We start from the raw sequence: 27,890 nt of genomic DNA, 5'->3' as shown, positions 1-27,890 counted from the left end.
GCTACATACATACATAAATGAGAAGGCTAATGGGTTACTTACATATACTTACATGTGAAGGGGAAAACTGCCATGTCAAGGGACACCATGTTCATATACATGTAAAATGTTTTAAAGGACACTGCATGCAGTTCTGTGACTATGCAGAGGTAAAATTACAGCTCCATAGCAGGTGTCTCAGTGTGACTTCTGTAAACCAATCCACTTATAAAGCAGCAAGAGATTTTTAGCAGTATACATTTAAAAATAAAAAAGAATACAACTGCCTTTACTGCATCCTCTAAACTAGTAGGAGACATGTTCTTGAAAGAAGTGAGTTTTGAGCTAAACTTACAGGAGAGGGTTTGGATGAATTCCATGTCGGACTTGGCCTAAGCACCTAAATAAGCATGGGGTTTTCAGAGGACACTAAAAAATTGTCCTGAAAGAAGGGCCTTTATTAAATAGTGGGAGTGGCTGGATAGGGAGAGAGGAGCCAAGTTCTAGAGAGCTTTCAAATTCAGGCTAAGGAGTTTGAATGAACTGCAGTAAGCAATAGAGCATTCTGCATGTTTTTAAGGAGTGATGAAATCAAGTCTGTATTTTAGGAAAATGTTCAAATTCTTTTTTCCCAAAGCATAGTGGAAACTAATGAAACAGCATGGATAAAAATATTTTCCTTAAGAAGAAACAAACAAATGAAAAACAAACAAAAACATTTTCCTTGTCTCTTGCAAAGAAAAGACAATATGTAAAGGATCTGATTCTTTGCCGCCCTTTAAAAGTTAACATCTGTATATAAGTACATCTGAATCACTTTTGATAGATAGTGAAAATATGAAAATATTTTCATTGAGGCTGTATGGAAAATGAGTTTGGGGTTTGGGGGCCTTTTTGGTTTGGGTTTGTTTTATTGGCATCTCTTTGTCCTTCCGTTGTGGTTGGACTCTACCCTCACATGTTGTTTTATTTATATAGGTTGCTGCTCCTGCTCCATGGGCAATGGTGAGTTATGCTGCCCATCTACAGAGCCAGTAGCAAACATAAGCACCAGTGGGCCTGTGACTCCTTCATTTGAGAAAAGTAAGTGCCTCTGGGCTCTGAGGATGGGCATTAGGAATGAAAGATTCTTTATGCTTATACCTTCAAAGAGCTCTACACAGAATTTCTATAGAAGCTGGAACATATTCTCAAATAAGATGGAGGAAAGTACAGAGTACAGTAAGCATGCAGAGAAAGGATACTTATTTTTTTAATTAAAGTTTTTATGAAATAGTAATCAGCAGTATCTCTCTCTCTGTCTCTCTGTCTCTCTGTCTCTCTCTCTCTCTCACACACACACACACACACACACACACACATGCATGTGTAGAAATTTTCCAATAAGTTTAACCTGAGTGATAATTCTAAGAAATTTGCCTTAGGGCCATTTTTTAGAGGGAGGGCTCTTTTTGTTTTAGAAGCTGAGACTTTACCCCTACTCCATTCCACCAGGACCAGGACTAAGTAATTAGTGCTTAAATACATCCTGAACCTGTATTTTTTTTTTTTTTGCTTTTTAGGGCCACACCCATGGCATATGGAGGTTCCCGGGCTAGGGGTGTAATCGGAGCTACAGCTGCCAGACTACGCCAGAGCCACAGCAACTTATGCCGAGTCACGTCTGCAACTTAAACTCCACAGCACACGGCAACGCCGGATCCTTAACCCACTGAGTGAGGCCAGGGATCGAACCTGCAACCTCATGGTTCCTAATTGGATTCGTTTCTACAACAGGAACTCCAGAACCTATATACTTTAAATATGCCCTTTCTTATAAAATAATATTTTAAAATAATAACCTTTTGGCATATAAAGAGACTGAAGCACATTTGTGGTCTGAAAGTTATTTAAAACAACTGACCACATTTATGTGTAATTGCAGTGTTCCTTCATTATGTTGATTATGCTTATTTTTAATCAAAAGTAGAATGTGAAACCCTAAAAAGTCCTCTTTACAATGGAGCATTTGTCAACTATATTGTACTGTTGTTGATGTTCTTATATAAGAAATGTGAGGATTATAAGAAATGATATATGCAAATCACTTAGCACAGTTAGTGGTGTAGAAACTAGATACTTATTAAATATAAAACTTTGCAAAATGAAAAAATAAAATAAAATGTGGTGTATCCATCCAGTGGATTCTGCCATAAGAAGTACTGATACACCCTACAACGCAGATAAATGTGAAACATCATATGAAATATTATGCTAAGTCAAAGAAGCCAGTCACAAAAGGCTACATATTACATGATTCCATTTATTAAAAACAAAAATCTATAAAGAGAGAAAATAGATTAGTGGTTGACTTGGGCCAGCAGAGAGGCGATGGAAGCTAATGCATACAGCTTTCTTTGGGGAATGATTTAAAATATTCTAAAATCAATTATGGTGATGGTTGTACAATTCTGTCAATGTACAAAAATTTCAAATTGTACACTATAAATTGGTGATTTGTTATGTGAATCATACCTCAATGAAGCTACTATATTTAAAAAAATAGTAGTAGCTGTAGTAGTAGTTTTTATTATTCAGTGGGATTTATACTTGGCTGCTATTTGCTGGCTAAGAATGAAACTTAAATGGTAGAATCCACGTTTCCTTAGAAACAAGTAAAAATACATCAGATGTTGGGCCTTCACTGACTTTCAATAGGAGACCCCTCTTGGCTTTCAGTTACATGTGTTTTGAGTTTCATTTGTGTGCCCCTTTTCTAAAGCTAATATTTCTTTACATCAGAATTCCCAAGGCTTCCCTGCTTACTTTTTTCTCCCTACACAATAGACCTAAAAATAAAGTCCATTAACAAATTCAATGTGCTTTGATTCAACAACTTTTTTTTGCCTCCCCAGATAACGTTACAATTTGCTTATATGCCTTTCTCCATTAATAAGGATGATTCCTGGAAAATCTTCAAATTATAAGGGCTCCTTAGATTTTCTGATAGTATTTTACAAAAATTATATAGAATGAGAGCCATCATCTATGGACTTCATCTGCTCACATCATTTAGTATCATTCCTAAGCTTGAAATAAAGTTTAGAGGAAATCAAACCATGGACAAATGAGGATTTTTAGAGTTTAACAATATAAAATTCCTTATCCCCAAAACACTGCCACAGCACAAAGGCAAAATAAATATTGCAATGTGTAAAAAAGGCAAATTAAATATAATAAAATTAATTTTTATCATTTTTATAATATTTGTATATAATATTTTAAGACCAGATTTATTATATGTACAGCTAGAATTTTTCTACACCAAGATATATACAAATAATTGTTATAAAACAGGATCCTGCTACAGAGACAGTCTGGTGGCCTGCTTTCTTTTTGCTTTGTACCTCCTTTTATTGTGAACTTTTTACAATGCCATAAGCTATTATGCAGACCATGTCTAATGGTTGTGTATGTTCTTTGTTAGCTTGAGGGTACAGCTGTAAAGTGTTTTTTAATCACTTTTTGTAATAAAAATGTATGTTAGACTAGCATCTATTTTGTAAAAAAGTTTTCCCCTGCTTTTGATGCGCAGGTACAATGGAGCTGAAGTGGGAGAGTAAATGTTTCTTGTGAAAGCCCCCTCACCCTCTTTTAGGCCAGAGAAGAGTCACACTTGTGATTTGGACTTAGTTTCATATGTGAACAGAACAAAGTGTGTAAATGTTTTTTATGTGGTTACTTAAAAATCTTTTCTAAGGCAAATATTAAACTATTTAATGAAAGGCAAGTCGTAGTAGGAAATCTGTTTAGCTATTAGCCAAAATAGGGTATTTGTGACCCAAGGTGTAGCCTTGAAACTTGAGTTAACTAATTTAGCTTTAAAAAACTGTGTGTGTGTGTTACATTGTTGAATAGTGTAGACAGGAACTATTGTATGCTACTTGATTTTTGTTTTTTGTTTTTTGGATAAAAACACTCTACAAGCAGAACTCTTCAAAAACAACATGAAGGAGCCTTCCTCAGACTTCATCTAAAATAATATACTGATTCTGGGCTGAATGTGCATATGCAGTGGTTTGTTTAGGAAGTCATTATGAATTTAAAATGCATTCAAATAAAAAGCTCTGATTACAAATTGTTGTACTTACTGTTTTATAGATGAACATTGTGTGAGTCGCTGTAACTCCCAGAGCTGCATATTAGCCCAGGAAGAAGAGCTGTATCTACAGACTGGAGACCAGCAACTGACACGACATGTGTTGCTGTGTTTACTTCTCATCATTGGCCTGTTTGCTGTAAATGTTTCTTCTGATTTTGTTTGGGGGCCATTTCTTTAAATGTTTGGCAAAGGGTTTTTTTTTGTCAGCATCTTGGAGAAACTTAGTGATATTTCCCAAGGGGTGGCAGCTAGGCCATCTGAATTCTAATCTTGAGCTAAACGATTTAGGGGAAAAAAAAGAATGAATAATTCACATTACTTTGTTGCCTAAGTGTTCTAATACCTTATTTTGCTTAGAATACTTACTTATCCTACACTTTGAACTTAGAATTTGGTAAAACCTGGTATCTCCATGATGTGTACGAGGTCTCTTACTCCTAGCATATTTCTTGACTGACTTTAGTGGATAAATGCCTACATGGTCTCTCAGAAGATAGTCCTCAGGTAAATTTGTAAAAATAATTTTACCTTAGGAAAATAACATAACCACTTCAGATAATGGATACTTACAAAGTAGAGAAAAGAGAAAAATATGCATCATACTCCTGACTTTTTAATACATTTTTCATGGCTCTAATGATACATACAGATCTATATCCTGCTTTGTGACTAGTGTCAAACATTTTCATCTTGCTACAAAGTTTATAAATGTTACTTTAAATGCCTCCTCAATAAACCAAAGATACGCGTTATAATTTACTCAACCACTTCTTATGAATTGTTTCTAATGCATTAGAACAATTTATTAGAACACTCTAATAAACATCTCCATGAAGTATATTTCCTTATAATAGGTTCTAAAGTTGGGAAACCTGAATCAAGGAGTATGAATATTTTTGTGTCTTGGGATGCAGTCTACTAAGTTGTTTTCCAAAGGAGCAGTATAGATTTGTAAAGTACTCTCACCAACAAAATTCAAATATTATAAATTTTTTAATTTGATAATTTTATAAGTGAAATATAGCACTTCAGTTTTAAATGCATTTATTTGATTACTAAAGGGTTTTTTAAATTAGTCCTGTGTCCTCTTTCATGAATTACTAGTTACTATATAATTCTTTGCAATAGTTCAAACATAACTTGTCTAGTGATGGGAGATGGACCATATAACCTATGAAGAAACCATCTTATCCTTTTCACACTGGAATGCTCATTATATAGAATCAGATCAGCCAGCACCATTTTAACTGCTGTTTAAGAGCAAAAATCAAAAAGAAATGCTGCCAAGAATTGCTGCATGGTGATGTGATTGTTTTCACTGTGTAGAACTAATTTTAAAATCAGACCTGTCTCAGGCTATTCGAAATTCTGATGTATTATGTAAGCTTCTTGTATTATGGCTCATGTCTTCTTGCTTCAAATCTGATCAGAATAGATGCTATTTGAATGACATCTGTCAAGAAGAGAGGTTGAAACCTCTTGTTTGAAAGACAAAGCCTCTATATTCTCTCAGTGTTTTTCCCTTTAGTCCTTTTCTTCCTAATTATTAAGTAGATAAGTTATTGTACTGTGTTCTGGATGGGGAGAAATGATTAGCTTGCTTCATTTTAAAATACTGTTTTCTCCTTCCTTTATAGAATCTTTCCAGTTGTTTATGGTGGCTATTCAACCAAGAGCCTGGAAGACTATATGTAGAGTTACAGTTTTTCTGTGCTGTGTTTAACTTTGGCCAGGTATTTATTTATTGAGAACTTTGAGGGGTTTTGGTTTTCCTAGATGGTTTGATTTGGAGGGGTGAGGGGTGGCAGATGTTTTTGTTTTCCTTTAAATCGAAAAGGTTGAGTTTGTTTGCCAGCTGCTGGTATGTGTGACAGCTGACAGCTGCTGCCTATCTCCTCGTAGAAATGAATTACTATATTGGTTAAAGTCATCAGAATGCACACTGAGTGTTTCAGTCAGAAATACCAAATAGTTTTTTGCTTCGGTTTTGAGATAAAGAGTGATAATTTAAGCAGGAACAAGATGTTCCAAGTTCTTTTTAAACTTTGTTGTGTCCTTAATAAGTTACTTTGGAAAAAGTCTCAACTTCTCTGAGCCTTTAGTTTAGCACTTATTTTAATGCACATCACCTCATTTACATTTTGATGTTTCTTCAACTATAGGTATGCAAATTTTTTTTAAAAATCATGTGGTATATAAATAGGAGTTCCCATCTTGGCTCAGTAGAAATGAATCTGACTAGTATCCTTGAGGATGAGGGTTCGATCCCTGGCCTCACTCAGTGGGCTAAGGTTCCAGCATTGCCCTGAGTTGTGGTGTAGGTCGCAGACATGGCTTGGATCCCACATTGCTATGACTGTGGCATAGGCTAGCAGCTGCAGCTCCAACACTACCCCTAGTCTGGGAACCTCCATATGCTGTGGGTGCAGCCCTAAAAAAGACCAAAAAAAAAAAAAATCATGTGATATACAATAAAATCTGACCAAGGATAGTAGTTACCATTTCTTGAGAGACTACTATATGCCAAACATTTTAAAGCATTTTGTATTAATTATTTAAATATCACAGTAATATCTGCAGGGCAGACATCACATCCAATTTAAAATTTAGAAACTAAAAGTCCATGAAGAATATAATAGGTGCTGTTGTCTTTATCACTATTAAAATGGATATTTAAGGATAAATGATATTTTACATACTGAGAAAATATTTTATGTGAAAATATTTTATTTCAATCCCTTACTTTGTAATTAGAGAATATTAGTCCCCAGATTAAGTACTGTATTGAAAAAAAATACAGTACTTGAAATCACTGGGTTTGCCTATTAAACCTGAAATAATTGGCCATATGAGTTAGTTAACATTCATCATTAGACATTCCTACAAGTTTTTCTCTAATATTAATTTCTCAAAATATTTCCAGTTTTGCCATTTTTATGGGAGCAAAATTGGCTATATTTAGACAGACAAGTGACCTATCAGGTTTATTATAGACAGACATGAGCATTGAAAGGCTTTGATGCCCACCTCATTTTGTGATACTGTTCAAAATTTGATTTTGCACCCAAGAACTATAAACTACTAAACGAAAGAATCATGGTCTCAGTAAGCATTTTGCATTCAGAAAGCCCACTCCAAGCTTAGCCATCCCAGGACTGGAACTGATGAAGCTTCACAAACAGAAGCTAATGCCAGGAATGTTGCATTTGAAATGCTGCCCCCACAGCTTATGGCTAAAGTGATTCAAAGGAGGGAGACAGATACAAAACCTGCTCCCATTCCGTGTGTCTCTTGGGGAGCTGTGGTAGTAAGGTCATTCCCTTCTGTTGGTTTGTAATTTGAGGTGAAGACAGCTAGGTCCTTCATGTTATTGCATTCTCTGCCCCATCCACGCCAACCTGCACTAAGCTCCTTACCCCTCTGTGCCTGACAAATGGCGTTCCCAGCCTCCCTTCTCCTCAGGCAGTTATGATTGTCCTGATATGTGGCTAATATCTGGTGCCAGTTTGTCTTATTGCCTCCAAATTCTTCAAAGCCTTTTCCTAAGCACTAACCAATTTCATTTTAGATAAATTTTGTTCTGTTACTTCATTATAATCAGATATTGCAGTACTTGTTAATTCTATAATTTCTCAAGTTTTAACAGAAAAATAATAAAGTACTTAAGCATAATGGGAGATATTTTATTTTATTTTTAGAAAGGGGAAACGACATAGCCCTTAAATGTTTTCATTTTTCTTCAGTAAGCCAGCTTGCAAGTGTGGTTGCTCAGCACTCACTTATATCACCCACGATAATTACTAGGAAAATGATTGGAGAGAGGCAGCCAAGTACCATCCGGGATGCCTCTCAGATACCAAAATACATGGATGCTCAAGTCCCTTATTTAAGTGGCATAGTATTTGCATATAACCCATGTACATCCTCTTGGGTCCTTTAAATCATCTCTAAATTACTTATAACACCTAAAACAATGTAAATGCTACCTAAATAATTGCCGGTATGTAGAAAATTGAAGATTTGCATTTTAGCAAGTTCCCTGGTGGTCTAGTAGCTAGTACTCAGCGTTTTCAGTGCCGTAGCCTAGATGCAATCCTTAGTCTGGAAACATCAAGCCACTGCACACCACAGCAAAACAAACAAAAAAAAAGGTGACCGACTTTACCTGCCTTCAGACACTGTACTTTAGAGGGCCTGCCTGTATGTTTCATTTAAAATGTTGCTCTAATCACTAGAGGTTTACTTCCCTAACCACCAAGTTATTTGGCTTCTATTATTTCTGTCTTAAAATTTTATTGTAGAACTAATAAAATATAACTTTTTTTTCTTCCATAGGGATTTATTTCCTTTGGCATCTTTGGATTGGACAAACATTTAATCATCCTACCTTTCAAAAGAAGGTAAATTTAGTTTTGAAATAAATCTGTAACTGTAAAGGTGATGACAAAGCCATTCTATTAAGATACCGATATTTTTAAACCTTCAATAATTGCAAAGAGACCAAAGAAAGGTTAAACTAAACGCCACAGAAAGGTTATCTGTTGATCCACATATTTGTTGTAAATAATTGCACATATATATTGGAAGAACTATCATTAATCCAACATTGTAATTTGCATTTTAATAAGAATTGATGGACACTGCCTTCTATCTATGCCATTAACTACATAAGTAAAATGAAACTTGAAAATGTATTTTAAAATGGAAGCATTAGGTGATATGCCTCCAAAGGTCTATATCTGATTGTCTTTCTCCTTGGACAACAGGATTTCTCTATCAAACTGACAATTTATAGAAAACTCAAGTTTTCTTCTTTTTAAATTTCAAATTTTTTAATTAGCTTGGTGAAGATTTTCTTTGAATTCAGGTCAGGAATTTCTTAGTGAAAAATAATTAATTCGTAAAAAATTTTTTAAGAAAATAAAGTTGGAGTTCCCTGGTGGTCTAGTGGGTTAAATGTCTGGCATTGTCACTGCCGTGGCATGGGTTGGATCCCAGGCCCAGGAACTTCCACATGCTACAAGTGTGGCCAAAAAAAAGGAAAAAGAAAAATAATGAAGTGGAAACACTCCAAACTGAGAATGGGAGGAAAAGGTAGCAGATGGAGGGACAATTCATTGTACTTCCTCATTTGTTTTCAAAGTCAAAATTAGTAGACTCTAGTTAAGTGCTAATGGAGTTTATTCTATTAGCTATATAAAAACTGCCCGGAGTTCCCGTTGTAGCTCAATAGAAATGAATCCGACTAGTATTCATGAGGACATGGGTTTGATCCCTGGCCTCAAGCAGTAGGTTAAGGATCTGGCATTGCCATGAGCTGTGGTGTAGGCCAAAATGCAGCTCAGATCTGGCATAGCTGTGGCTGTGGCGTCGGCCAGTGGCTACAGCTCCAATTTGACCCCTAGCCTGAGAACCTCCATATGGTGCAGGTATGGCCCTAAAAGACAAAAAATAAAATAAAATAAATTTTTTAAAAGTGCCCAGTAAATGGTCACTGTTCTTTCTCCTCCTTTTCTTTCATCATCATTATTAAAATGTAGTTGCTATGGTCATAATCCTTTCATGAAGGAATAAAAGTATAATAGAAAAGTCACTAAACTTAGTTATCAGCTTCATGACGTTGATCAGTTTAGAAAGTCAACAGATCTACTGTCTGGGCTGGCAAAACAGAATTGTTCTATACTTCAAATCCCAGTATTTGTCTCTCTGGTACCAAAATTGGAAAATGATTAAATAAAATACTTGTATGTTACTTTTGCATTTTAAAACAGTATGATGTAGAAATAAGGAACTTCATTTTTTAGTAGAAACTGAAAAGAGTCAAACATGTCTAGACAGTTTAGAAAATGTTCAAGAACCCAACCCCAGCCTAGTCTGAACAGGAAACTGAATGCAGGTTGAATGTGTTTCTGCTTCAGAGACTAAGGATGCCTGGGTGTTGCAGATGACAGCCGAGGCGAATGACAGCTCTGGAACAGCCATGTTGATAGAGTAATAAGCAAGAAAGGGTTCTCTCTGAAGGCTTTTCTTTCCTTAAAAGTGGCCTCCTTAAATTTTGGTTTTCAGACTTGAATTCTTATGGAACAATAAGGAAACAGCAGAAAACAGGGGTTCTCCTGTTCCTGAGGAAATAAAAATGACCTGTCAACAATTTATCCATTATCACCGTGATCTCTGTATCCAAAACATTGTCAGGGAAAGAAGGTAAGAACAGGTTCCAGATAATTATATTTTAGATCATTAAGTTTGGCTTGTAATAGGCTAATTAATGTGCTTGTGACTAACTTCATGACTGTTATTTTGAATAACACATATACACATAAAAGTTAAAATAGCTATGGGTCAGTTTATAGTTTAAGAAAGAGCATGTATAAGAGCCATACACTTTGATTTTTTACATTTTTTAATGTCCTATAAATTCTGATTAAAATATAAAATATGAAAACTTTAGAATGAATCAAAATATATCAGAATTTTAACATTTACTTCATGTTGGCCATTAGTCTCTCTCACAAAATTTTGAGATACATATGTATTTAGAAGTGATCTTATATTCCCCATCTCCTAGGGGTATGCTATTTCATATTGGCTAATGATAATGCCAAGAAAATGAAAGAAATTTCTGTCTCAATTAATTCTGCTGCTTATTTTTCACCCCAAGTCCTAATCTTCAGTCTGTGACATCATATTTATGCTTCTAAGCTTCAGGTATGGATTATACAGCAGGAAAAGAATAAATAAATGTTACAGTGCTAGTATTTCTGGATGTCATAAAAGAGAAAAAAATCAAAACATAATATGAAGAACTAAGTACATTTATGTCTATAACTGTAAAACTGAAAATTACCATTCAGGATTATTTATTTACATATATTATGCCACTATATTTCATATAACCAGAAGGTATCCTGGTATAGCTAATGGAAAGGGACTCACTAGGTGGGGACTAATACTAGAAGAACTAAATTCCTGGATGTTCCACTTATTAGCTTTGTGACACTGGGCAAGTTTAACTCTTCAAACCTTAGTTTTCCTCATCTTTAAAATATCTGGTTCTACTGGTTGTTTGCATTAGATGGTAAAATCTATACGATGGGTCTAGCCCAGTTTCTGCAAATGGTAAGCTATGAAGAAAAATTAGCTTGCCACCCTCAAAGAGCCAAACACAATTATTTCGAAGTGCCATCTGTGGATCATTTCAACAATTTAAAACTGTTTTTTAAAATTAAAAAGAAGGATCTCTGTGTTAGCTCTGCCAGGCCTACTGTGATTGCCAGTTGTCAGGAAGCAGAGCTCTTGCCATTTGCAGGGCTGCCGAGCTGCTCCGTCCCAGATAGTAAATGGGCATGGGCTGGTAGTGGCACTGCTCTGAACCCTGCACAGTGGCATATCCTTTGCCACTCTGCACAACTCCGTGGTTGTAGCTGCCTGATCAGTCATTTGGAAGCAAATATTAATCAGTTGGTGTCAGGATAGAAGGTGTTGGGCTATAAATTTAAAAATTAATCAGCAGAAGGCAGCTCAGACTCAGGGTGTAACATTCAGGCTTTTGTTCAAAGTGATGTTTGTAATTACAAAGCATAAATTAATTAAGATATCTTAGTACTAAGTAAAATACTAATCTTACAATATTGTGATTTTACATACTTGAGAAATTTTTTCTTGTATATTAACCTCTTTTCTAATTTTTATATGAAACTCATATATATTCATTTGTGGTTAAATGTTTAAATTTTTTTTCATCTATTTCTCATTTCATCTTGATTTTCATCCATTGTTTCCTATTGTCAAGCACTTTAGGTTTTACAGCTTGACTAATGCTTGTGGACAGATTCATGTTGTCTATTGCATATTTGTATAAAAATGAACAGAGTTCACTTTTTTTTTTTTGGCTGTGCCCGAGGCATACAAAAGTTCCCAGACTAGGAGTTCCCATTGTGGCTCACTGGGTTAAGAACATGACATAGTCTCTGTGAGGATGTGGGTTCAATCCCTGGCCTCACTCAATGGGTTAAGGATCTGGCATTGCTGCAAGCTGCAGTGTAGATCGCAGATGTAGCTTGGATCTAGTGTTGCTGTAGAACTGCAGCTGCAACTCTGATTTGACCTCTAGCCCAGGAACTTCCATATGCTGCAGATGTGGCTGTAAAAAGAAAAAAAAATTCCCAGGCTAGGGATCAAACCTGAGCCACAGCTGTAACCATAGCCCAGCAGTGACAATCCCAGATCCTTAACCTACTGATCTACAAGGGAACTCCTTAATTTTTTTTAAATTTCTCTTTCCCTTGCTTACTTGTTCATACTTGAGGCACCCCATATTTGCATTAGGAAGACAAGTTTTCAATAATTAAGTAAATTTATAATAAAAATTTTTAATAATTGAGGAATCTTATAGACATTCCTCAAAAAATTAAAAACAGAACCATATAATCTAGCAATTCCATTCCTGGGTATTTACCCAAAGAGAATAAATACACTAATTAGAAAAGATATGTATACCCCTTTGTTCATTGCAGTATTATTTACAGTAGCCAAGATAAAGAAAAAAACCTAAGTGTCCCTCAGTAGATGAATGGATAAAGATGTGGCATATTTATACAATGGAATATCACCCAGCCATAAAAAAGAATGAAATCTTGCCATTTGCAACAACATGGATGGACCTAGAGGGCATTATGCTAAGTGAAGTAAGACAGAGAAAGATATATTCTATATGGTTTCACTTATATACGGAATCTAAAAAAAAAAATGAGCAGACATAATAAAATAGAAATAGAGTCATAGAGAACAAACAAGTGGTTGACAGAGGGGAAGGGTATGAGGGGAAGAAAGAAACAGATGCAGGAGATTAAGAGGTTCCAGCTGCAAAATAAATGAATCACTGGGATGAAATATACACTGTGGGGAACATAATAAACAACTATGAAAAAAAACCTTACTTTTATAGCAAGACAGATCTCAATATCCTTGCCCCTGCTTCTTAATGCAGCAAATTCCTAACAAACATCAATAAGATTATCTTGCTCAGGACAAGAAGAAAGGCTATTTGTGGGAATTGTGATAAGCAGAAAATACTGTTTGATTTGAATAATTTAATAAAAATTGCCACTTAAGAGCTCGCAAAAAATATTATTTAATGTTCCTGAGACAATTATATTTTAAATAAAAGTACAACTTATAAAAATACATAACAGTCAGCTGTCTACAGAATATATCTGATGGTAAAAGACCATCTGCTCTAAAAAGAATATTTCTTTGTTGATGCATTTACATTATCTAAGTCATTTTTGTTAAGTGTTTCTGTTTTCACAAGCATTATTGGCATATTTTGTTTTTCTCTGGTGGGTCCTTCTAGAGTCAGGTGATTTAATAAACCCTTTATATTCAGAATAGTTTCATTCCTGCCACCTTTTAACTATCATGCTGTCTTTCCCTGTCTCCTATTTTTCCTTGCTTGTCCTCCATTATGCAGTGCTGATACCAGATTTACAGAACATGTGGGTGAATCATTCCTTTGACATACAGGTGTGGTCCAAAGACTTCTGCTGGGACCTTCTGTGGCTGTGACTTGGTGAACTGGCTAATTGAAGTTGGCCTTGCCTCTGACCGTGGTGAAGCTGTGATATATGGAGACAGACTGGTGCAAGGGGGAGTGATCCAACATATCACCAATGAATATGAATTTCGGGATGAGTACTTGTTTTACAGATTTCTTCAAAAGAGTCCTGAACACAGTCCTCCTGCCACTAATACACACACTCCCCAACAAGAAAGATATAAAGAAATTGAGCATTCATCCCCACCCACCAAGACCTAAGTTATGAAGGAAACAACCCCATATGGAGTCACATTCTGGCCCCAAATCTGTTACTTATTAGCTACGGGACCTTGGGTAAATCACAAGTTCTCTGAGCATCATTTGCCTCTTCTGTAAAATTTGACATGTTCTCACCCCATGCTATGATTCTGTGATTTCATGTGTATGGAAAACACACAGGAAACTGACTTAGGAAAAAGAGAACTAATCAAAATTTAAAGTTCTCATAATGAATATATAATAATTACTATAAAAATTATGCCAACATTTTAAAACATTGCTTCCTGCAATTGTGTGCTATAACTTCAAAATCAACATCCAATTTACTATTCTTTTAAATTGCCAAATTTGGCAGGTGTGCTGCTGGCAGAAAATGGACCTTAAATTATGACAACTTTGCACTTACTCATAGCACCTCCTAAATAAGTATTTTAATGATTCTAATGAGAGGCCTTCTTATTCTATTTTCCCATTTCCTTCACAAATAGTATTCATTAAAAACTACAAGCACTACTTTTTTAAGGTTTATCGTCCCTTGCTTTTCTATCGAAAATACTAATCTGTGCCATTAGGAGGGAAATAAGAACCTTCATAAGTAATATTATCTCTAAAGTCCAATAGAAGTGTAGTCTGATCTTTAACTTTTGTACTAAAAATAATAATTTGGGCAAATCCAATTAAATTTATCAACAGAATTATTGCCATTTGATATATCATTTCTGGTGTTTGCACAAAGCATCTCAATACAGAAGGATAGCCCTATTACCTTATTCCCTAAAAAGAAGAAAAAAACCTGTATAATTCAAGCCAAGATTTTTAAAATTCTATGCCTAACATCCTACTTTTACATTTACAATTTAGTTTTTTTAAGTATCCATGTGTAAAATTTTATAAATTTGAAAATTACTAAGTGTTGCCCTCAGAAAAGCTTTATCTTGAGTCAATTAAGGAGACGTCTATTCATATGACCTTTGAACCTCTACTTAATGTCAGTACTAGTTTAACTTATTTAAAACTGTTTCAAATATTTATTTGTCTCATACTTTTAGTGTCTTATGTATAGAAGCCATTTAGAAAATAACTTATAGGGTTAAATCATTGCCCTTTTAATGCAACAAAAATGTAATTTTTAAAAAAACCTGCATGGAAGCCTAGTGTATTTAACAAGTAAAATATACATCAATGTGTAGCATTAACCTATACCAATTTTAAGTTATAATTAGGGAATGGGGTTTTTCAGCAGAACTATCTTGCTGTGTAACTTTAAAAAATATATATATATATGACCACATTATAATTCTCAGAATGCTCAGGAGTAATCATAAAGCTTCATTGCTGTACCAGAAGACTTTTATATAGTTAGAGCAATAACGATATTAATTCATATGCATGCAGGCAATTCAGACTCAAGTGGGGAATTTGTTTTGCTTGTGAACAAATCATACCATATGTGTTCTATTATTTGCATGAAGGAAATTGGCAGTATCTTTTTCCATAAGAAACACTAAAAGAAAACCCTGACTTGAGAATGATCTGCAGTTTTAGATAATGAAGGCTTTTAAGAGATGTTTTTAGAATTAAGGATATGCTAATTTTATTAAATGAAAATATTTGTAACTTTTACTCCCTCACTAACAAAGCAAGTTTCTCAATAAAATACCTCTTTTAACTTGCATTGCCAGCATCTTTTTTTTTTTTTTTTTTTGAGTAATCTCAAAAATAATGCAGAAGCCATCAGAGAAGTCTTTTCCATGGGTTTTCAATGTTTCCTTAAATGGGTCTCCTGAGATTGTTGTGTTCCTCATGACCCTATAGGATCTGTGCACCAGGCCTTGCCCAGTAATTCACTCAGCAAAAACCTTTTATTAATGAGTCAATATGACATTAGAGTCCTTCTCACATATTTCATAATTTGTAATATGCAGGGTCACTGGAGTTCCCTTGTGGTACAGCAGGTTAAGGATCCAGTGTTAGTCCCTGTAGTAGCTCAGGTCACTGCTATGGCTTGGGTTTGAGTGGTGGCCCAGGAACTGCTGCATTTTTTTTGGGTGGCCAAAAAAAAAAAAAAAAATGCAAGGTCACAGCTGGGAAAATTACCTAATGGAGTTTTGATTAAAACCTACCCCCTTTATACTAATTTTCAGCATTGTCAAATATTCTTTTCTTTGTTCTCAATGAGGGATTCCACACCTAACTTGTGTTTAAACTTCAATATTTTTAGAATAAAGTGTGCTTGGCGTTTAAAGAATAAGGATTGTGATCAGTACATTTCTAAAGCAAAAAATATATATAAAACTATTATTTTACATGTATGCAATAGAATACAGCTCCTAGTTTTTGCCCCATCATATCTCATATCATGTAAAAAATTACTTTAAACCACTAAGCATATTAATCAAGAGATGAGTAATGGTTAGAAACAGTTTAGAATCAAAAATGTTATCATCATTTTTCAGGAAAAGATGAGACAGTAACTTTTAACAATTGTCATGATAAAAGCCTAAAGTAATTAATAAAAAAGAAAAAATATTCACTCAGTAGAACCTATTTTGGGGCAAATTTTACAAATAGGAACTAGATTTCCAAAATTCTAGCCTGCCTAATTATTTCTAAATTTTTTATTGAAAAATTAATGTATAAATTGATGTTTTCATCAAAGATCAAACTAGCCGTCTCTACAATAATCACTTTATTAGATTATTCACTTGGTTTATTATGTAAATAATAAACCATTATCATTTAAGGATTGACCAAAAAAAAGCTTAATTTCAGCTCCTGAATTTTTTTACTCTTAAAAAACACATGAAATTTAAGGAAACCTTAAATTTTCTATAGTATACATCAAGGAATAAATTACTCACACAAGCACCAAAGCCCCAATACCATACTGAATTTAAACAGTGAAAGTCTCCAAAAATGTTTTATAAATTAACTAGCTGTGTTATAAAATAATTCTTTTATTTAGGGAATTATTATTTCTATTTTGAATATGGAAAAGGGAACAGGTTGACCTCAGCCTTACAAAAGGATACCACTGTACAGACATACTGTCTAGCTAATTTTATCAACTTTATAGGCAGAGAGGAGGACTATGTAAATTCTTTCCATCAGTACTTGAATATTATTTTAACAAATGTTTATTAAGCATCAAGCTTGTGCCAGACAATGCTGAATACTGAGCACACACAGTGGGGGGAAAAATGTGATTCCTATCATCATAAACCTTCTATTCTGCTGCGAGAGACAGATGTTAAACATTTAATTACACTTGTGATCAGGATCACATGTGGCTCTGAGAGTATAAAACATCAAGGAATAAATTACTTGATCGTGTGTGTGGGGAAAACTTCCCTGAGGAAGTCATGGTTCAGCAAAACTCTAAAGCATGGAAAGAACTACTTATATAAAAAACACATGAAATGAATGGGACAAGCAGAGGGTACAGCCATGATGAAGGAACCAGACACATTCAAGGAATTGAAAGGGCAGAAGAGAAACTTACAAACAAAATGACAAAAGCATAATTAGATATAGCTGGGGGTAGATCAGCAGGATTGGATTGGGATTTAATCTCAATGACTTATTTTGCCACACCCCAAGCACGGGGAAGTTCCTGGGGCAGGGATCAAAACCCACACCACAGTAGCAACTCCAACCACAGCAATGATAACACCAGATCCTTAGCCCGCTAGGCCATCAGCAAACTCCTCAATGACTCTTTGAAGAGTTTGACTCAATAATAAAATGAACAACTTGATTTCTAAAAATAAGCAAAAGATCTGAACAAATATCTCACTGAAGAAGACGTACAGATGGCATATTAAAAGATGCTCTGCATCTTATAGCATTAGGAAAATACAAATGAAAACAATGTGATACCAATACATACCTATTAGAATGGCCAAAATCCAGAACACTGACAATACCCAAGGATGTGGAGCAATAGGAATTTTTATTCCCTGCTGGTAGGGATGCAAAATGGTACAGTAGTTACTTGAGAAGATAGTTTTGGCAGTTTCTTATAAAACTAAACATACTATTAGCATTCCAGCACTCATGCTCCTAGGTATTTGCCCAAATGAGTTAAAAACGTATGTCTACACAAAACTCTGTATACGGATGTTTATAGTAGCTTTATTCATATAATTGCCAAAACATGGGAGCAACCAAGATGTCCTTCAGCAACCAGGACATCCAGACAACGGAATCTTATTCAGCACTAAAAAGAAATGAGCTATCAAGCTACAAAAAGACAAAGGGAAAACTTAAATGCATATTACATAAGTTAAAGAGCCAATCTGAAAGGGCCACATACTGTGTGATTCCAACTATATAATATTCTGGAAAAGGCAAAGCTCTGGAGACTATAAAAAGATGAGTGGTTGCCGGGGCTTAGGAAAGGTGGGATGAATAGGTGGAGCACAGAGGCTACTGAGAGCAGTGAAACTGTTCTGTATGATACTCTAATTGTGGATACACGTCATTATACGTTTGTCCCAACTCATAGAATGTACAATGAGTGAACCCTAATGTAAATTATGGATTTGGGTGATAATGATTTATCAATGTGGGTCCGTCAGTTATAATTAATGTACCATTCTGGTGTGGGATATTGATGGGGGGAGAATAGAGGAACAGGAGATATATGGAAACTGTACTTTCTGCTCAGTTTTGCTTTAAAGCAAAAACAGCTCTAAAAATTAGTCTTCTTTTTTCCCCCTAAAGTTTTAGAAGGGAAACTCATGGCTAGATTTAAAATTTTAGTAAATCACTCTGGCTGCAGTGACCCACATGGATGAAGATAAAAAGCAAAAATAGGTGTAGAAGAACTTAACTGCAGTGGTCCAGGTGGAAGCCTGGTGCTAGTCTGGTCTAGTGTGCTATCAAAGGAGAAAGTGAAAACATGTGGGCCCTAGAGAGAGAAATAAGACTCACGTTTCTGTGCCTAAACAAATAAATGAACTGCTTACCCTTAGTTTGCTCACATATTTAAAAAGAGAGCAATCAATGAACTGCTTACCCTTAGGTTGCTCACATATTAAAAAGGAGAGCCACTTGGGGGTTAGCCAAGTGGCTTCATGATTTAGGAAGAACCTATCACTGAACTATATGTAAGGCAAACCAGAATTAACTGAATACTTGAAACAGGTATCTTTTCTTTTGTAATAGCGGCCCTGCACTGGACAAGAGGAATCAATTTCAGGCAGATTATGATTTTTATGAGAGAACTTTAAAAAAATTCCTGAATACTCTTTAAATATAATGATTCACTACTTTAATGATAGTTCTAATTGCAACAATAACTACCAATAAATACGATAGTGTACTCAAATAAAATGGAAATTTCTAGAAACCAATACATACATAGCATTATTTTGAGTTGGATCTTTCATTTGTTTATATTTTGAATCCTACTTTGGTAAACTCTATGTAATTTTAACAAGTTTTATACTCTCTGGGTAGATACTATTACTCATTTATAATGTTCATAATACATTGTACATTATAACATTTCTTAATGTTCATAACACACTATTTTTTTGTCTTTTTTTTTTTTTTAGGGCCACACCTGCAGCATATGGAAATTCCCAGGCTAAGGGTCTAGTCAGAGCTGTAGCTGCAGGCCTACAGCACAGCCATAGCAATACGGGATCTAAGCCATGTCTGAGACCTATGCCACAGCTCACAGCAACACCAGATCCTTAACTCACTTAGCGAGGCCAGGGATCAAACGAGTGTCCTCATGGATACTAACCACAATGGGAACCCCGTAATACACTAGTATTTCTATTTCATCACCACTATCTCATTCTTATTCCTGTTTGCACTGAATGAACAGAGGTAAAAGATGAGAGAGATTTAGACAACAAAACAGTATCTCCTAAGGCCTAGGCTTATTCCATTACCTAGTCTCCTAGGAAAGCTCTTCTAAAAATATTAACCAAAAGCCCATTAAGGAGCATGAGTATGTTTGAGTTTAATAAAACATTTGCGTAGTTAAAACCTGGTAATAAGACAATGTGTAAATCTATAAAATTTTGTTAGAGCTGCTTAATACTTGCCTAAAGTACAAAAAAATTCATTGGTTAAGACAATATTTTCCATTACTAAAGAAAAATCTGTTTTCTCATTGTAACTAATTATTTGAGGACAATTCATAATCATAATAAATACTTGCATTATTTTAATGTTTCATGCTTTATGCAGAACTAGATATTTATTATGATTTTTTAAAAGGTGTATGGCTAAAAAAATTAATACAAGTTGGTACCTGAAGTATCATCTGGCAATCCATGATATATGTGTCCAGTTTCAATGTTATTTCTCAATATTTCAACAAGGTTGTATATAGTTTTAATAGCCAAGCATCACTTGAATGCTATTAAAGAATAATCAAATATTCTCAAACTAAGTTTACATTATTTACCAAGGTAATAGATTATAACTTTGAGGAAGATTGCTAACCATTTATGTGATCACTAAGAACTAAAATTTGACTTATAAATTCTAATTTCATCTTTTGTACACTGAGGAAAAAGATTAACAATTTTATCCACATCAAGATGCTTGTTTTGAAGGATCGATTCCATCTCTTTGAATAGTTCTTTCTCCAGTTTCCTCATGTTGTCCAACATTGTTTTGGCTTTTTCCTGAACAATGAAAAAATAAAAATAAATATATACACAGACACACATGTGCGCACACACACACACACACACACACACACACACGTCTAAGAAAATTCCAAAGCACCTCTACAGACAAGGTTTGTTCATCCTGGTTTCTATTTCTGGTTTTGTTTCCCTTCTCCTATTCTTCAGCTAAAGAAGGAATGAAATTCTTTGGTAAAAATCATTGTTTTAAATTGAGTTATGTATTAACCCCAAATTATTAGCTATTTTTAGTAGAAAAGACAATAGTAATTAAGTAAAATTAGTCTATAAGCATTAAACTTAAAAGATAAATAATAGGCCATTTGAATATATGGTATTAATTGTGTATGGGGAAGGTTGCTCAAAACTGAGGCTGAGATATTTTTGTGAATTTGGATCTTCTATATTTAAAACCAGTATTATCAAATTAAACAAAGGAAACAGAATATTAACGTTCAAGAGAAAGGGCAACTAAAAGAAATGACTTTCTCTATAATTCCTCCTTGTTTCAACAAAGAGGGAGAAAAGGTCATGATTCTTATAGATAGGAGCAATTTTAAGTTATTAATGAATTACCATGATCACTTAGAGGGTAGGTTCTGATGGAAAAAGTATGTAAGGAGTTCCCGTCGTGGCGCAGTGGTTAACGAATCCAACTAGGAACCATGAGGTTGCGGGTTCCCTGGCCTTGCTCAGTGGGTTAAGGATCCGGCGTTGCCGTGAGCTGTGGTGTGGGTCGCAGACATGGCTCAGATCCCGCGTTGCTGTGGCTGTGGCACAGGCCGGTGGCTACAGCTCCGATTAGACCCCTAGCCTGGGAACCTCCATATGCCGAGGGAGCGGCTCAAGAAAAAAGGCAAAAAGCCAAAAAGAAAAGAAAAGAGAAAGTATGTAAGAAGAGAATTACTAGAAAGTGAACATAATATAAAAATCTGAACCATTATTAGGCAGACGGGGCAGAACTCTGCAAAACAAGGATACTTAACCTTGACATGTACTTCGGTATGAAATTGTACATAATTTTTTCTGAAGAAAGACTGCATTTCATATTAGCGGAAAAAACATATTTTGTCTATAAATGGTCACCTCTTTGTAAAACAAAGTTATATCCCTATTTCATAACATCCCCCAAAATAAATTCCAGATAAAAAAGAACTAAACTTTTTTCAAACACACACATACACACTGGAAGAAAATACAGAAATTATATTTATTTTGAAGTCAGGCAGAGCTTTTGAAAAATGAAATCAAGATCCCTTAAAGGAAAAAAACTAACAAATGTAATTAATTAAATTTTAAACCTTTGACAAAAATTTAAATAAACAGGGAGCTCCCATTGTGGCTCAGCATGTTAAGAACCTAACTAGTGTCCATGAGGATGTGGGTTCAATCCCTCGCCTGGGGAGTGGGTTAAGGATCTGGTGTTGCCACAGCTGTGGCATGAGTCACAGTTCTGGCTCAGATTCGATCCCTGGCCTGGGAACTCCATATGCTTTTAGGTGGCCAAAAAATAAATAATAATAATAATAATAACATAGCTCTATTATAATCTATATTTGTATAAAGAAAGCTGGAATTCCAAAGTTTAAAATTTGGAATGGATCATATTTTAGGTTATTCTTAATGACAAACACAGACAATAATCTAATCATACCTCCTTACTATCGAGTATTTCCAGTGCCTCTTGATGTTTTTGGTAGAGTGGGTGTCTTCTGTCAGGCTTAATATTAAAATGTGGCTTCTTTTTAACTGAATACTCAGGTTCAAATGTAGGTGAACTGGTGTCTGATAGTTGTGAAATATTTGGTGCAAATACAAAAGGCTTAAAAACAGATCTAGAAGAAAAAGTCTTTATTAGATTGGTATGTAGGGATAAAATATTCAGCATTATTCTAAATCTTCTAAGATTCACTCTAGTTCCTATTAATTTATAACATATTAATTGTTCCTGTCATACTAGTTAATACCCATGCCTGTCTTCCCTGATACACTGGGATCTCCTTTTGGATCAGGAGGACCATACTTTATTTAGCCTTGTATTCTCATGAACCTAACAAAGGGCCTGGCATATAAACAATGTCAACTGAAATTACAGTTCACCATTTTCTACTGCAAACTCCACAGCTGGAGAGTAAGAACAATCTTCAATGTAGTAGACTGAGGATTAGGATTTGGGAAGAAATTCAGCTTCAGTATTAAGAAAGGGTTCATAAGTTTCATTTCATTCTCTTCACAATATCTCTAATATTATGAAAGATTATAACACTCAGGATACTGAATATAAGATCATTTCTGGAGTTCCCATTGTGGCTCAGCAGTAATGAACCAGATGAGGATCCATGAGGACACGGGTTCAATCCATTGTCTCGCTCAGTGAATTAAGAATCTGGCATTGCCATGAGCTGTGGGTAGGTCACAGACACAGCTCGGATCTGGCGTTGCTGTGGCTGTGATTAGGCCTGTGGCTACAGCTCTGATTTGACCCCTAGGCCTGGGATCTTCCGTATGCCATGGGTGTGGCCCTAAAAGAAAAAAAAAGATCATTTCTAAATGCAATATGTGTTAAGTTTTATAAGAGATACTGATGATTAAATCAATGTAGTCTGTATATATGTTACTTAAGATATAACTTGAACTACTGATTTTAAGCTTAACATGTATTTTCTAGATTGTTTAATCTTTTCACTTTTACTAATCATTTAACATTGTAATACTGAAATCTGCATAGGAAAACCAATCTACTTTCATTTCTTGACAATTTTAAATAAATTTGGGGAAAGAGGGAGTGGGATAACTTCGTACCAGAAACTATAAACATTTTTGTCTCATAAGAATGAAAATAGTTATGGCAGTTATACACACATAGAAATGGCAGACTAAAATCAGAACAGAAAATGCATTCAAAAACTATTGTTGTATTTGTGCAACAACAATGTAGCCTGACAAAATCATCAACAGACTAATGACCCTACCGTACTCGCTCACCACCCCGCCCCCCCGCCTAGTTTATAGCATTTTGTAACTCTACCTCTCAGGATGAGGAGTCCCTGTAAAGAAATGAATGCAAGGAAGGTTGGAGTCCTGAGGTAAAATAGAAACCATGCTTGCTGTAGTCAGGAATTCTCCCTCCATATTAATGCCACTTGGTTTATCTCGGAGAATTTCCATCATTGTTTCGAAAGTTATGTTTCCTAGGGAAATAAATTTTAAGACCATCAAATGCATATGCATTTAAAGGCTGGTATCCTGCAATTATGAATTCCTTTCTCTATTGATAATACATAATATGACATAGTGGTCTAGGTATAAATTTAAAAGATTGACTACAAACAACCCTTGTATCATAACTATTAGACTCACTCCACTGTTTCAAGGAAGACTTTTTTTAAATATAAAATTTACAAAGCCTCAAAAGAGTATAACAGGTAAAATCTGTTATTTTCTAAGAAGAAGGAAATAACACTGAGAACACTCAACCTCACGCCCTTCCAAAATTTTTTAAGATTTTTTATTATAATTGATTTATAATATGCTGTCAATTCCTGCTGTACAGCAAAGTGACCCATACACACACACACACACATTCTTTTTCTCACATTATCCTCCATCATGTTCCATCACAAATGACTAGATATAGTTTCCTGTGCTATACAGCAGGATCTCATTGCTTATCCACTCCAAATGCAATAGTTTGCATCTACTAATTCCAAACTCCCAGTCCATCCCACTGCCTCCCCTTCCCCCTTAGCAGCCACAAGTCTGTTCTCCATGTCCGTGAGTTTGTTTCTTTTCTATAGATAGGTTCATTTTGTGCCATATATTAGATTCCCAATACAAGCGATATCATATGGTATTTGTCTTTTTCTTTCTGACTTACTTCACTTAGTATGATAATTTTGACTTTCATCCATGTTGCTGCATATGGCATTATTTTGTTCTTTTTATGGCTGAGTAGTATTCCATTGTGTATATGTTACTACATCTGCTTAATCCATTCATCTGTCATTGGACATTCATCTGTCATTGTTTCCATGTCTTGGCTATTATGAACAGTGCTGCAATGAACTTAAGGGTGCATGTATCCATTTCAGCGAACATTTTGTCTGGATAGATGCCCAGGAGTAGGATTAATTGGTCACATGGTAGTTTTATATTTAGTTTCCTGAGGAATCTCCATACTGTTCTCCATAGTGGTTGTACCAATTTACATTCCCACCAACAGTGAAGGAGGGTTTCCTTTTCTCCACATCCTCTCCAGCATTTGTTATTTGTTGACTTGTTAATGGCAGTCATTCTGACCAGTGTGACATGGTACCTCACTGCAGTTTTGATTTGCATTTCTCTAATAATTAGTGATGTTGAGCATTTTGTCATGCGCCCATTGGCCATCTGTATATCTTTGAAGAAATGTCTATTCAGGTCTTCTGCTCATTTTTCAATTTTTTTATTTTTTTTTTATTTTTATTTTTTTTGCTGTTAAGTTGTATAAGTTGGTTGTATATTTTAGAGATAAAGCCCTTGCCAGTTGCATTATTTTAAACTATTTTCTCTCATTCTGTAAGTTGTCTTTTTGGTTTTTTTTTATGGTTTCTTTTGCTGTGCAAAAGCTTGTAAGCTTGATTAGGTCCCAACAGTTTATTTTTGCTTTTATTTCTGCTGCTTTGGGAGGCCGACCTAAGAAAACATTTGTACAATTGATGTCAGAAATTTTTTGCCTATGTTCTCTTCTAGGAGTTTGATGGTGTTCTGTCTTATGCTTAAGTCTCTAAGCCATTTTGAGTTTATTTTTGTGCATAGCGTGAGAGTGTGTTCTAGTTTCATTGATTTATATGCAGCTGTCCAGTTTTCCCAGCACCACTTGCTGAAGGGACTGTCTTTTTCCCATTTTATATTCTTGCCTCCTTTGTCAAAGATTAATTGACTGTAGGTGTCTGGTTTATTTCTGGGCTCTTTATTCTGTTCCATTGGTCTGTATGTCTGTTTTGGTACCAGTACCACACTGTCTTGATCACTGTAGCTTTGTAAAATTGTCTAAAGTCTGGGAGGGTTATGCCTCCTGCTTGGTTTTTCCCCCCTCAGGATTGCTTTGGCAATTCTGAGTCATTTATGGTTCCATATAAATTTTTGGATTGTTTGTTCTAGTTCTATAAGAAATGTCATAGGTTATTCGATAGGGACTGTACTGAACCTGTAGATTGATTTGGGTAGTATACTGGCCATTTTAACAATATCAATTCTTCCAATACAGGAGCATGGAATATCTTTCTATTTCTTTGAATCCTCTTTAATTTCCTTGATTAATGTTTTACAGTTCTCAGCATATAAGTTTTTCATCTCCTTAGGTTTATTCTTAGGTATTTAATTTTTGGGGTTGTGATTTTACAAAATATTGTTTTTCTATATTCCTTTTTTAATATTTCATTGTTCGTATACACAAATGCAACTTATTTCTGAACATTAATCTTATATCCTGATACTTTGCTGAATTCATTAATCAGTTTGAGTGGTTTTTGTGTGGAGTCTTTAGGGTTTTCTATATATAGTATCATGTCATCTGCATAGAGTGACAGTTTTACCCCTTCTCATCCAATTTTGTCTATCTGATTGCTATGGCTAGGACTTCCAATATTACATTGAATGAAAGTGGTGAGAGTGGCATCCTTGTCTTGTTCAGATTTTCGTGGAAAGGCTTTCAGCTTTTCTCCACTGAGAATTATATTTGCTGTGGGTTTGTCATAAATGGCTTTTATTATGTTAAGGTATGTTCCCTCTATACCCACTTTGGTAAGAGTTTTTATCATGAATAGATATTGGATTTTGTCAAACGCTTTTTCTGCATCTATTGAGAATATCATGTGATTTTTGACTTTTCTTTTGTTAATGTGGTGTATGACTTGCTTATGCTGAACCATCCTTGTGAATCTGGGATGAATCCCACTTAGTTGTGGTATATGATCTTTTTTATATGTTGGTGGATTCAGCTGGCTAAAATTTTGTTGAGACCAAAGTTTTTTAAGATGTATGTAGTTAACAATTAATTAACAATATCAGTGACTATTTTCTGAGTCAATCCATTCTGGAAACCAAATATTAAGAGAATATTGTGCTTAGTTTTCAATATTATACAAGATATTTTTCACAAAATAGCAAATTATTTTTCTATAACAACCCTCTATACCTGACATTAATGCTCTTATATAAAAGTGTGAATTATAACCTGAGTGGGAATGAAGGAGACAAAAGAGATTATTGGCTAATGTAATTTGTAGGTACATAGTTCTGCTGTGCTAATTTTAAAATGTAAATGTCCATTGTGCATGATGAAAAGAAATGTCATTATATTCTATTTTCTGCTTTCATATGTAAAGTTTGATATTTTTAAGGGTTTTTTTTTTAAGAAAAATAGAAAAAAACATCTATCTTTGTCTCTTTAGCAAACACAATAAAGCCACAGTTAGAGAACCTCAGAATTTGGAAGGTATTTCCCATCCCCTCCAAATTTTAAAAGCCAAATATACCATCAGACAGTTCTGCTCCTTTCTATACACATTCATGTCAAAGATGAGATTTAGGATTTATCTCCTGATTCCTTCAAATTAAAATTTACTGCGCTAAGCTTAACTAAAATAACCTTTTACTTTCCATCCATCTTCTGTCCATTTTAGTCCTATCTTTTATTTTACAATGGTCCTAACTCTGCCATTAGATTATAAATTTTCTAAAGACAAAAATGGGATAGTCTCTGTTTAGTTCTCATTCAGTCAACACATGTTAATCAAACACCTACTAAATTCCAGGCACTGTCCTAGGCAATGGAGATATAGATACACAAAAAGACAGAAAGATAGATACTGATAGATTTAGACATAGATATATAGCTCTAAGAATATAAAGAGGTGAAAGCCCTCTGATCCAACTTCAATTGAGGTAACCACAGTTAACAATTCAAAAAAGATTTTTCCTAAAGAGTTTCAGAACAGGTTTAAAACCTTCTCTTTGAATAAATACAAGAAATTCTCATTATCAGAAGAAAGGTGGTACCAGAAAATAGCTACTTAAAGCAACATTTTTTTTTTTTTTTTTAGGGCCACACTCTTGGCATATGGAGATTCCCAGGCTAGGAGTTTACGCCACAGCCACAGCAACATGGGATCCGAGCCGTGTCTGCAACCTACACCACAGCTCACAGCAATGCCGCAGGATCCTTAACCCACTGAGCGAGGCTAGGGATTGAACCTGAAACCTCATGGTTCTTAGTCAGATTCATATCTGCTGCACCACGATGGGAACTCCCCGCAAC

The 27,890-nt window shown here is 34.9% G+C and overlaps 2 protein-coding genes across 10 annotated transcripts in view; one reads left to right on the top strand and one right to left on the bottom strand.

The window, feature by feature from the left end:
• GPR155 (G protein-coupled receptor 155) overlaps positions 1-15,641 on the top strand; it is a 44,845-nt gene extending 29,204 nt beyond the window's left edge. Inside the window, exons 10-15 of one of the 3 annotated variants that reach the window (XM_013990589.2) lie at positions 958-1,062; positions 4,120-4,256; positions 5,758-5,853; positions 8,456-8,520; positions 10,187-10,324; positions 13,646-15,641. In XM_013990589.2, the coding sequence (XP_013846043.1) occupies positions 958-1,062; positions 4,120-4,256; positions 5,758-5,853; positions 8,456-8,520; positions 10,187-10,324; positions 13,646-13,937 (833 nt within the window). In that variant the 3' untranslated portion in view covers positions 13,938-15,641. Of the gene's footprint in view, positions 1-957; positions 1,063-4,119; positions 4,257-5,757; positions 5,854-8,455; positions 8,521-10,186; positions 10,325-13,592 lie in introns of all 3 variants that reach the window. The other 2 variants (XM_013990590.2, XM_003133486.5) reach the window with 2 other exon arrangements.
• SCRN3 (secernin 3) overlaps positions 13,241-27,890 on the bottom strand; it is a 43,910-nt gene continuing 29,260 nt past the window's right edge. For 4 of the 7 annotated variants that reach the window (XM_021074976.1, XM_021074980.1, XM_021074982.1 and 1 more), the window contains exons 6-8: positions 23,619-23,781; positions 22,245-22,425; positions 13,241-20,587 (exon numbers count right to left, since the gene is read on the bottom strand). In XM_021074976.1, coding sequence (XP_020930635.1) covers positions 20,417-20,587; positions 22,245-22,425; positions 23,619-23,781 — 515 coding nt within the window. In that variant the 3' untranslated portion in view covers positions 13,241-20,416. The remainder of the gene's footprint in view (positions 20,588-22,244; positions 22,426-23,618; positions 23,782-27,890) is intronic. The other 3 variants (XM_021074977.1, XM_021074978.1, XM_021074981.1) reach the window with 1 other exon arrangement.

This window comes from Sus scrofa, chromosome 15 (assembly GCF_000003025.6).
Source record: "Sus scrofa isolate TJ Tabasco breed Duroc chromosome 15, Sscrofa11.1, whole genome shotgun sequence".
Classification (NCBI taxonomy): domain Eukaryota; kingdom Metazoa; phylum Chordata; class Mammalia; order Artiodactyla; family Suidae; genus Sus; species Sus scrofa.
This window is presented reverse-complemented; position numbering and strand designations above follow the sequence as displayed.